The sequence below is a fragment of the Phalangium opilio genome, unplaced genomic scaffold, assembly GCF_054372755.1.
Source record: "Phalangium opilio isolate 3A_F unplaced genomic scaffold, DU_Popi_V2 ptg000017l_1, whole genome shotgun sequence".
NCBI lineage: Eukaryota > Metazoa > Arthropoda > Arachnida > Opiliones > Phalangiidae > Phalangium > Phalangium opilio.
In genome coordinates this window covers 6,304,613-6,315,687 of record NW_028324151.1, presented here as the reverse complement: position 1 = coordinate 6,315,687, position 11,075 = coordinate 6,304,613, and the positions used below count along the sequence as shown (strand labels likewise).

Below are 11,075 nucleotides of genomic sequence, written 5' to 3'. Positions count from 1 at the left end.
TAGACTCAATCACGCAAGGTTTATAATGCCTAATAATGAAAATAAAAGTGATCAAATATATGTTGCAATCTCATATAGGTAAATATAACATGCATGAACTAACATAAAATCGTTTAAATTAAGGATCGGTACAGCTGTTTGGGGCGTTTCTTTAAAAGATCTGTACAAAACGACTACACAGAACCCAACTTAAAAAGTTAAAATTTTAATATTATATGAAAAATCAAAAACTGGATATTTTTAGTTTTATCCCAGGGATTTGAAACTTCAACTTAGTCAAAAATAAAGGATTTTATGAAATTATAGGTGAATATAAGATAGGTTAAAAATGTAGGATTTTGGAAGAATTGTAGAAAGACACAAAAATGTACATTATCCTACAGATATATTTTCAAAAAATTGCTTTAATTTTCAAGAAAATCTTCTGTATTTGTAGAATTTATACAAGATGGTTCTTCAAATTATTCAACCTTTGGAGCGTCAGCTTTGGGGTCACGAAGCTTGCGTATACAGTCCTGTTTTACGCGACAAAAATTAGAATTTGTTCGATGTTATCTGAAGATAAGTTTGTTGAACGTCATAAACTATACTTACATGAATTGGTTTCATTTCTTCCTTCTGGAACAAATGAAAATGAGAGAAATTAGTAAAATTCGATGTATTTTAGATGTAAACAAACTTACATCTTTCTTATCCTTTTTCTAGATATTGAAGTAAATAGTTTAGAGAAAATTAAAGTTAAACGCAAAAATTGCAGCAAATTTAAATGTATAAATCCATTAAAAAAGTCTAGGATCTTACCAAGGTATCTTTCAAAGTTTCATGAATTTTTCTATCAGTCTCACGAATGGTTTTATGCTCCTGTCAAAATTAAGAATGAAAATGGAACAAACTTAGAATAATTATAATGTTTTCAAAACCTTTGAACCTTACATCTGCTTTGAGGCACATCTTTTGCTTATAAAGCTCTGGTACTTCGACCTTTTCCAACGCCGCCTTCATTTCGGCAAACTAAGGCAACGCATTTTGCATAAATTTACATATTTAAATAATCTCTTGTTCACTTTCACTTCACAATCACCAGGTTTTACAATTCATCTTAGTTCAATTAAAATCAAATTTCGATTGTTATTTCGTCAATTGCTTGTGAACAAGAGTACGTAAAACCAAACACGTTGAAGTTCTACCATTTAGACAACTTACGTTTGACATTGATTGAAAACAAGTTTGAGCTTCGGCGTCTCCTGAAAATATGTTCAAAACATAAAGGATCAACCAAGTGAAGTTCATGACGCTTCCTTACCACAGATGACGGCGAGACTCATTTCCCGAACCATAGGTCCACCATGAGGGGGACCATGTCCGTGCGGCGGTCCTTTCGGACCTCCGGGACCAGCTGTGACTACTTTATAGACAGCGAGTAGAATGGCGACTGACAAGAAATATAGATTCATGATCTGAAATTGTTCTTGAACGAAATGGGACTTAACATGAGGTAAAACGGAGTTTATATATTGTCTAGTTTACATCATTAGTTTCTTGTTTGTTCGGGTTTTACCTGGAAACTATTTTTAATGTTTGAATAGTTCATTATCTCAGCTGTATAAACCTTGCTTGTTAATCGCTTTAATGGGTAATAACATAAGTAATAATCTAGTCGCAAGTGTGAAATGCATTTCTTCGTAATGATATACCGTAAGTTCATAAGATATGTTCGATAAGTTTGTCACTGGTTATTGAGAGCTTGTGAAACGAAATAAATTCTCCTAAAGCCATGCCTGGTGAGACGCTATCAAAGACTTAGTACAGACTAAAACCGACTGTAGTCAATTCTCGCTAGCTCGAGCTGTAAGTCTATAGCAATATGAAGTATATGTAGTGTCATATTTATGGAACGTATCTTATAAACTTCTGATATTAAGAGCCGCTATCTTTTCAGCTATTTGCCAAAGTAACAATTTACTTGTGCTTAAATATAATTTCGAAATTTTCACTGTAAGGGTTCATAATGTATATGTTCATGACCTAAAGTGGCAGATGTTTTGCAGGGACCCATCAACTGGACCCTTAAAGTCGCCTTTATTTAATTTAAGCAGAATTGTTTTACTCAAAAACCACGGATTGCTTAAGTTGACAATCCTAGGCTAAGATAATTCTCCATCACACAAATCAACATTAAAACAATTGGAGGTTGCGTACTTATAGTTATTATGTTGGCTCATGCATTCGGTATATCTATTCATAATCACGCGAAGTTACTGCTTAATTGTCGAAATACAAGCGCATTATAAAATACATGGCGCAATCCTGTGATGGATAAGAACATCCATGACGTTAAATAAATTTGTTGTCAGTGCAGCTGTTTCTTCAAAAGAGCTGCTGTAGAATAGAAATCGACTAGAAAACCAGACAAATTATTCGTCTAAACCATCAAACAATATTTCTTCCTCAGTCGATGCATTAAAATAAATCTATTATTACAACAGGTGCGTCTTAATAATTGCTTTTATTTTCAAGAAAATCTTGTGAATTTGTGGAGTTTACACAAGATGATTCATTCTTCTGGTTCGGGTTTGCCAGGATGAAGTTTTTTCAAACACTCCTGCAATATTAAGGCGCCAAAAATTACAATTTGTTAGACATTACCAAAAGATAATAGTGTTTTATATAAAGTGTGCTTACAAAAACTGGCTTCATTTCTTCTTTCTGAAATAAACGAAAATAAATGAAATTCATTAAAATTCAACGTTCTTTATATGTTGATCACGAATAACACCAAAAGTATACTTCGTTAACGGTTTACAGCCTTTGACTGCAAAATTAGAAGCAAATGACCCGCCTATCAACCTCTACACGAAACAACCAATCAGAGAAGAGGTGTTTTGGGGGTCAAAATAGTAGTCTATGGTGGCGATCCAAACGTTAGTTATTTGTAATAGAGAAAGCATCGGCTACAATGTTGAGCCTATCCACGCGTGTTCCCTGTGCTACGGTCGTCAAGGTAACCATAGGCAGAGGGGGATCGACACTATTCTGAGGGTAAAGGCAAAAGTAGATAGGAGGGATTCTATCTACTTTTGGTAAAGGGGGGATTCTCATATAACACGGCGCGAGGAAGCTTCAATGAAGTTTACTTTTGTTTTTACTAAGGACTTTTGATAATACGAAGCGTCAGTCAACTTACATCTTTCTTCTCTTTCTGCGCATTGAAGTAAATTGTTTTGGAAAATATTAAAGTTAAAAGCAAAAGTTCAGTACTATTATATATTTTAATCAACTCTCAAATCTTACCATGAAACCTTTCACGCTTTCAAAAATTTTCTTATTCGCCTCATGAATGGGCTTTATCTCCTTTTGACATTATAAAAAAAAAAGTAAATGTAAGAGGACCAAACTTGGAGAAAGGTTCAATCTTACTTCTGGTTTGGGGCACATCTTTTGCTTAACACCATCCTCGATTGTGACCTTTAACACAGCTTCTTTAATTGCGGCAAACTGAGGAAAGAAAAAAAGCATTAGACACTTCTACACTGATGGGCCATTTCAAGTAGAAAATGTTCTATGACTTTATTCCCTAAGGGACACCCTAAACGAAGAACTTACGTTCGACATTTTCTCAAAACAAGCCATTTGTTCAGTTCTTCCTGAAAATGTTTCAAATTAGCAAAAAGATAAAAACAAGAAGCGATATCTAGTTCATTAGGGAGAAGGTTTAAGATGCCTAAGTATTCGCGCGCCATAGTCCCCCTTTGAAAATACAAGAGGGGACGTAAAAGGAGGCCGGGCTATTTCGCCTCTTCTCAGTCGGAAAATACGTAATTTTCGTCATTCGCGTCGCGCTGACGTGAGATTTCACGAACCAATGAGATACTGGTTGTAATTTAGAGACGTTTAACTCCGGACCTACGTTTGGACTGGAGATAAAGCTAGATATGTGGCGAATTTATCCCTTCTCCCTAATAAACTAGATATCGCTTCTTGATAAAAACCAAGAGTCGAATTAAATGCTCAAGCTCACCACAGACGATGGAGTTAGTCATCCCATGCATCATCATCATTCCACGGCCGCCTTTGCGTCCTTCTTTACCTTCCCCAGCTGTAACTACTCCATAAACAGCGAGCAGAATGGCGGCTGACAAGAAATATTGATTCATATCGGATGATATTATCAGAACTCGTTCTTGAACGAAATAGGATTTAACATGAGGGAAAACGGAGTTTATATATTGTCCATTTTACATCATTAACTTCGTATTTGTTCCGTTTTTTAATGGAAGGAAGTCATTAAGTGAGTTTATAGTTTTACATCTCAGCTGTGTTAATCTTGCATTAGTAGCGCCAATGGGTAAAAACCCAAATTATGTATCTACTCATAAGTGTGAAACTAAAGAATTCTTCTCAATGGGATACTGCGTCATCGCTCATGTCAATAAAGCCATCAGAAAACATACCACTTTTCGGTATTTTGCCTGGCTACGTTCATTACCAACGTTAATTTTTAAACTGATAATACCCATATACTGACTTTGGCAATGTTTCGAAATTTTTCAAAGTTGTTACACTTTTTGACAGATTATAAATACTGACATAACTTATGTTATACCAGGGATAGATTTAATTTTAGAAGTAGGAATGGAGAACAGAGTAATCTGGGCGCGCGTCAAAGTCCCGGACCCCCCTTCCACGGGACGGAGGGGTATGAAAGAAGAAGCGGGTCATAGTGACAGAGGTAAAAAGGAATTGCGTATTTTTCGCCGTTCCCATCAGCAACGTCATCAAAACGTAGTTTAATTGAGCTAATAAGATAATTTAAACTTTTCGTTACGTGTTTAAGGGAGGAACACGATACTGAGCTATGAGTCGGACTGCAGTAAATACGCTTTTTTCGGTAAAATATTTTGTCAATTTTGTCTACGATTTTTTTTTTTTGAAAAACTAAGGACACAGTGTTAGGAAAAAATGTGGCACACTTACCAGTAGATTTGTTACTTATGGAAATTACGTTTTACAAAACTTATAAACATCAAAATTTAAAAAAGAAGCAATTGCATATGTCAAAGAATATTTTAACAAGGTAAAATCAAAATATTACACGGATATTTGGGTACGTTCATAATATTAAGAACAGGCAGGATCGCTTCCTACATCGCTGGATATGGCAGCGATTTTGGGATGTCAAATAAAGTATAAAGAAAAAACTTCAAGGTAATATTATTAGAAAAAATATTTTGTAATAGCGAGAACATGATTTGCGTATGTCGCCGATTAACATATGTCACTCTCATGTTGAAAATGCCCGAAATAATTTGAATTTCTTCTAGAAGTGTTCTAAAGTAGAAAATACAGTTGTCAGGTGGTTAACAATTATTCATATAACAAATGTTTTGTAAATGGTACGGGAAAGCTGCTACAAAGCCAAAAATAATTATTTTCGTAAGGTCATTTGATAAGGCAGAATCCTGCGATATTTGGTCTGAGCAGGATAAGAAGTCATAAACTTCTGGTCTGAGAAATCGGGGATTTTTCTTTACTATCCAACCTTGATATTTCTAAAATATTCACGTAATGTACTTATTAATTCAGGGTTCCGAGTAAGACTCTATAGTTTCATAAAACAGTTGCTAAATGAGAGAAAAGAACATATTAAAGTGGATTCAGCTTTAAGTATGGTAATGGTTTCCATAAATATATTCATAGATGGACTGAATCACGCAAATTTAATGTTCGATGGTGAAAAACAAGCCATGATCAAATAACTGGTGCAATATGACATCTGACAGAAAACCATAAAATTGTAATCAGTACAGTAGTTAGGGGAGTTTTCCCAAAAGCTGCTGTACAAATCGATTTACAGAACACGACGACGACACAAATGGTTCGTATCCATCATCCTGTAACGTGAGTCGTTGGGCACGAGGTCGTTGCCGAGCATCGACTCTTACAAAGATCTTGAGCGTGTTTCGCCACGTAATTTGAGATATAGTTGTAGCATATATTTAACACAAAATAGCAAAAGCTAAAAGCAGCCTTGAAAATGTCCACAGGTCATAATTGCTCGGACTAAGTGGGAAGGGGGTAACTGGTACGTGGGTTAAGTTTATTAATTAGCAAATTTCATGAAAATTAAGGGATGACCACGCCTACACACATTTCAGTAAAATTAGAAGTAAATAATACTTCTCTTCGAGAGAAGTGTACCACAAAGCGGGGGTAATTGTATCATGACTCTTCCCAACATCTGAACAATTGAAGCAAGGTTATTAAACCGAATCACATACCCGATAAATAGTTCCCTCATCTTTACTCTATTAGCGCTTAACTATTTGCCAAGGCAGGCTTGTGGATTTTTGTCTCCCATCGAGACGAGGTTTGTGTGTTGATTGCTGAGGATTTAGAGCCAAACAGTTATAGAATTCACCCCACACGGTACGATGCTCATCTGAAGTTTGATGAGCAGAAGAGCAAACAAAAAGGGGTGAGAAAGGAAAAAATCGTGTTACATAACTAACGTATTAAGAAGATCTTCTATTATCCCCTTCTGGTAAAATGTTAATAGAATAGAACCATGGAGCTTAAAACCATTACGCAAGGTTGTGCTTGTAACGTTTTGTAACAAGGCAAATATGATTACAGTTATTTTTTTCGTGATGTAGACCTAAATTATAAATTTTATCGATAATCAACAAACGAGAGAAGAAAAGCAAAGATGGAAAAATATTCGTAGTTGTCTCTAAATGTGCTACTAAGGGCGTTTCCCATTTTATAACAACCAAGCAACGCCTAAATGTATCAAAAAATAAGTTGTAATTGTATATAAATTTCGCAAAAACGTAGTACAGTACGGACCCCATATTAATCGAGATCACGACAAAAAGTGTCGCAAGTTTCAGGTTCAAATTCGCTGACTTTCCAGGTTTTCCTTGACCTTTTTCTACGATTTTATCTGGCGATTTTAGGTCCAATTGTTATTGTTCTAAATATAAGAAGTTGTGATTTAAGTAAACAATATCGTTTACATCGCCTTTTGCTTTTATGAATATTAAACGTAAAACATAGCGAAGCGAGCACCGTGATTCGGTGTTTGGTCAAACGTGAACTCGCTAAAACGGCGTTTAAAACGTCACCCAACTGGGCGGTTGAACCGCATATATTTTAGCAACTTTAATCAAATTCCCTGACCTATTTGACTCAATTTGAAATTCTTTGACTTTTCCAGGCTTTCCCTGACCTGTGGCAACCCTGAACTACGTTCCTACCTACAGTTACCGATATGCCGTTGATAAAGTCCTCATGGTTTCCGCCCCAAAAGGACCACATCCCCAAGAAACCGGACCATAACACTATGAACGTTAAGGAAATTTCACTAAAGTTCCAAACGTACGTCGGCAAGGGCAACTGCAGATTTATAAAGAGTTGGCTGATGCTGTCCGCGATCTTCAGTCATTACTTTTTAGTGGCCAACATCGCCTACTTAATCCAAACGCGTCGTCAAGGTGCTATTTACATTCTGGCCGGGTACATTTTAAGCAAAATCGGGATAATTGTCGCGTTGTACATTCTGTTTTTTCGTCGTAAACAAGTACAATCCCTCTTGGTTAAACTCTTTACCACCTTGGACGCCTCGGATCCGTTAGTCCTGCGACTTCTATTCCGTAAAACCAGGTTCATCGTGATAACCACGGTGATTTTCGGAACCATTTTAGCCGTAGTTGGAATGCTGGACATCATGGATGAGAAAACTGATAACCAATACATATTTACGGCCGATTACTATTGCTTCACTTGCGATCCCGATCAGTGGACCACCGACCATTTGCGCATAGTAGCCGCTTTAGATTTTGCTTTCTACAGTTACTGCGTCATCGCGTGTGGAATACTCATTGCCACTTTTTACGCTTTCATCTGTATGGCTATCGTTAGCATCGCCAAAAAAATTAACACAGACTTGGTAATTAAAGGACGTAGTTTGATTCTCGTAGATTTATTAACTAAATTCATTGCGCAGGTCACTTTCAAAGCCTTGGACCAGTTAGGACCATTCATCGGTACCCTACGTTTCCGTTTACGACAGTTAAATGGTTTAATCGAAGAAGCCAACTCGATCCTACAAGACATCATCTTGTTCTGGTACGTCATCACTTTGTTCCACACTTGCTACGGAGCAACGGAAGCCATCAAGCGAGCTGGAAGTATTACCATCCTAAGCTTCTTGTATCACTTCACCTTGAACTGTGGCGACCTCATTACCTTAATGATGGTCACTTACTACGCCAGCAAGATTCCCGAAGTATTAGCCGAGTCTTTCGATTACGTCCCTTTTCTGGTCGAGCACGCCATTACAGCTGGATACCAGTCAGAGATCAATTTATTGTACCACCAAATGGGTTCTTTGAAGAATGGTATCCGTTTGGGAGGATGTTTTGTCATCACGAAAAATCTCTTCGTGTCATTCACGGGATTGGCCATTACCTACGGTGTCATTTACATCCAACTGAACCCTGGTGTTTTGCAAAAATTGCAAAATCTGGGGGATAATAACTCCTCTTGCACTTGGACTTGTAGCAGTTTGTAGCGCAAATACGTTCACTGTAATTTAGATTTCGTAAAGTAAATTTGAATTTCCTGTGACATCGCGGAGAAGTGAACGTATTCACGTAATCATACGTTATAATTCTCGAAATAAATGTAACTGTTTGACCAATTTACAATTCAAATCGAAATAATTGCCACCTTTCAGAAATTTTATTCTAAAAGTCCCGTTACTTCTTGAGCTTGCGTCATTTTGTCTTGATAAAAAAAATCTCGATACCCACTGTCAGATGATGATAAAAATATGGAAATGTAATATTGAAACCTTGGATTAATAAAGAAATCTCCAAACCCACCCTCAGAAGATGAAATATTTATGCAACTATAATATTTGACGAAGGAAGAAAAATGAAGTTTTATAATTGACGGTATATAAATCTTTGAAATGGTCATATCATTAATATTTAAGGAAAGCTGTCCTTTTCTTTGTTAGAGATTCGATCTGACGACGTCCTAAAGTGCAGTTCATTCGAAAAAATTTTACGTAACAATGCAAATCCGAACAGCTGTCATTCCCGTAAGTTAAAGTTGATAAACTGAATTCTTGTTAGAAAAATTAAAATCTTTCTACGATTCATTTGTTCATGACGTGGATTATTTCTTCGTCTATGTGATTGTGAATTCTAACCTCTGACAGGTTATGCCTTATGCATTCCCGCCAAAAGACGCTAACAGTACTTTCACGGGAGTCGTACCCAACATGTTGGAACTTTTGAGTCAAAAACTGAACTTCACGTAAATACCTAAAATTCCGTCTAATATTTTTAAGAAAAATTAAAAACGGTTCCCGTAAAGGTATGAGATATCATCGCCCCCAGATAACTGCTCTGTTTCCATGAAATTGGACGATGGATCGTGGACTTCCGTGCGAGGAATGATTGATAAAAACGTAGCGAAAGTATTGACTCCGCTACATTCAGCGTATCTACAAAGATACTTTTATTTTCAGCAAACTGATTTAGTGTTTGGCCCTGAGGTACTGATAGAAGAGCAACTTCGTGGTGTGCAATTCGGCACTTACTACTTCACCTACTCGTTGATTTTCTTTGCTTCGGCTGGCGGTTTGGGAGACGTCGACTTTTCCAAGATAGTTCTGGCATTCGATATTGAGGTAATGTACTGAGTGAAGGGGTTCAATGGAATACAACGATACGCCTTACTAGATATGGTACATTCTACTATCTCTGATTGTCATCCTTGCCGTATCAAATACGATCTTCGACATTAGTCATCAAGTATTCAAAGGAGATTCGACTATAAATAAGTTGGGAAACTTGGAAAGAAACTTTTGGATGTTCTTGGCTACTTTCTTCCTAGAAGGTTAGTAGAATATTTTCAATTTCAATTTTATTTCAAATTCATTGATACAATTGTTACGTTTCGTAAGGGCCTAAGTCAACTAGCGACTAATCTATTTTATGATCAAGTAGCGCCTTGCCATTAAGATATCTTTCGTCTTTAATTATTGACAGGAACTCCTCGAATGCCCGTCCTGCACAAGAGTCGTTTCATCTTCGGTGTTTGGCTCATGGCTGTCTTAATCATGATGAACGCTTTTTCTTGTCAGTTCAAAACGGCTCTGATTTCAAGAGGAGCAGATGACACGATGTACTCCTTAAAGGACTTGTCCGAAAGACCCGAATTGATCACTTACATCCGTAAGTCTGGGTTTTTGGAAAAGGTCTTCGAGGTAGATTTAAAGCAACCTTCACCTCTACTCGAAAATAATCCGATATTATTTAACCAGGATTCTCCCGTGGAAGAGTACCAACAAATTTGGAAGAATATACTGGCCAATGGTAAAAAAGGATTGATACATATCACCAGGTTTTTCGACAGGGATTTGTATGACGACACTAAAGCTGGCAAAGCCGTTGTATTATCACCGGGAGAAATTACGAAAATGGTGGTGCAAGCCTTATGTCCCACTATGACCGGCAAACGCAGTTTCTATTTTATCAACGAACCTGTTTTATGGAATATAGGAGCGTACTACGCAACACCACATTTTCCCAGTCAATTAATTCCTGAATTGAACAAAAGGTAAAGACGATGCCTAAAAATTTGCGTAACCTTAACTCTAAACGTTTATTTAGAATCCGGTGGATTGTGGAAGGTCATTTATTCGCCCGATGGGTGCAGTCATACCACAGGGATTACGAAAGACTCTGCTTGACGCGCGAAAACATTATTCGGAACGAGAACACCGATATTCTGGGCTTGAAATTGGAACACATTTTGCCTATTGTGTACGTGACTTTAGCTATGCAAGGTTTGGCCCTATGCGTTCTTCTGGGTGAAATAGTAACTTTCAAGATCAAAGGTTTCAAATGAAACCAAGCGACGCAACAATTAGAAGCATCTCAGATACGAATATTATCTGACAGCCTTTCAATTTCTAGCATCGAATAATTCATTAGGATATGCAACTAAACACTTAAATGTTAATTGTTAGTAAAACAAATTTGCTAAACCGGGACGCGCTT

At 36.9% G+C, this 11,075-nt stretch overlaps 3 protein-coding genes and 1 long non-coding RNA gene across 4 annotated transcripts; 2 read left to right on the top strand and 2 right to left on the bottom strand.

Moving 5' to 3' along the window:
• Window positions 1-281: 281 nt before the first annotated feature.
• LOC149702744 (uncharacterized) lies at window positions 282-1,396 on the bottom strand. Its single transcript, XR_016381847.1, has 6 exons — window positions 1,304-1,396; window positions 934-1,244; window positions 802-861; window positions 684-701; window positions 595-618; window positions 282-515 (listed from the first exon to the last, which is right to left on the bottom strand). It is a non-coding gene; the product is annotated as an uncharacterized LOC149702744 (long non-coding RNA).
• A 1,093-nt stretch (window positions 1,397-2,489) lies between these two features.
• LOC149702743 (uncharacterized) lies at window positions 2,490-4,908 on the bottom strand. The gene is made up of 7 exons (XM_089866647.1): window positions 4,019-4,908; window positions 3,604-3,644; window positions 3,418-3,495; window positions 3,292-3,351; window positions 3,185-3,199; window positions 2,683-2,706; window positions 2,490-2,602 (listed from the first exon to the last, which is right to left on the bottom strand). The coding sequence occupies exons 1-7, from the start codon at window positions 4,152-4,154 to the stop codon at window positions 2,555-2,557; spliced, it is 402 nt and encodes a 133-aa protein (XP_089722773.1). The 5' UTR covers window positions 4,155-4,908; the 3' UTR covers window positions 2,490-2,554.
• Window positions 4,909-7,270: 2,362 nt separating this feature from the next.
• Window positions 7,271-8,572, top strand: LOC149702742 (uncharacterized). The gene is made up of 2 exons (XM_089866640.1): window positions 7,271-7,948; window positions 8,006-8,572. Exons 1-2 carry the CDS (start codon window positions 7,271-7,273, stop codon window positions 8,570-8,572), a joined length of 1,245 nt encoding a protein of 414 aa, XP_089722766.1.
• Window positions 8,573-9,128: 556 nt separating this feature from the next.
• On the top strand, window positions 9,129-10,923 carry LOC149702741 (glutamate receptor 2-like). The gene is made up of 7 exons (XM_089867143.1): window positions 9,129-9,324; window positions 9,385-9,478; window positions 9,539-9,700; window positions 9,753-9,909; window positions 10,062-10,279; window positions 10,337-10,632; window positions 10,686-10,923. The coding sequence occupies exons 1-7, from the start codon at window positions 9,230-9,232 to the stop codon at window positions 10,921-10,923; spliced, it is 1,260 nt and encodes a 419-aa protein (XP_089723269.1). The 5' UTR covers window positions 9,129-9,229.
• The last annotated feature ends 152 nt before the right edge of the window (window positions 10,924-11,075 follow it).

Coding starts and splice junctions, on each gene's coding strand:
- LOC149702743 (XM_089866647.1), bottom strand. CDS start 4,154: ATGAATCAATATTTCTTGTCAGCCGCCATTCTGCTCGCTGTTTATGGA. Junction 3,645..4,018: donor GACTAACTCCATCGTCTGTG/GTGAGCTTGAGC, acceptor AAACATTTTCAG/GAAGAACTGAACAAATGGCT. Junction 2,603..2,682: donor AAGAAATGAAGCCAGTTTTT/GTAAGCACACTT, acceptor TTAATATTGCAG/GAGTGTTTGAAAAAACTTCA.
- LOC149702742 (XM_089866640.1), top strand. CDS start 7,271: ATGCCGTTGATAAAGTCCTCATGGTTTCCGCCCCAAAAGGACCACATC. Junction 7,949..8,005: donor AAAAAATTAACACAGACTTG/GTAATTAAAGGA, acceptor TTCATTGCGCAG/GTCACTTTCAAAGCCTTGGA.
- LOC149702741 (XM_089867143.1), top strand. CDS start 9,230: ATGCCTTATGCATTCCCGCCAAAAGACGCTAACAGTACTTTCACGGGA. Junction 9,910..10,061: donor GGCTACTTTCTTCCTAGAAG/GTTAGTAGAATA, acceptor AATTATTGACAG/GAACTCCTCGAATGCCCGTC. Junction 10,280..10,336: donor TTTTGGAAAAGGTCTTCGAG/GTAGATTTAAAG, acceptor TTATTTAACCAG/GATTCTCCCGTGGAAGAGTA.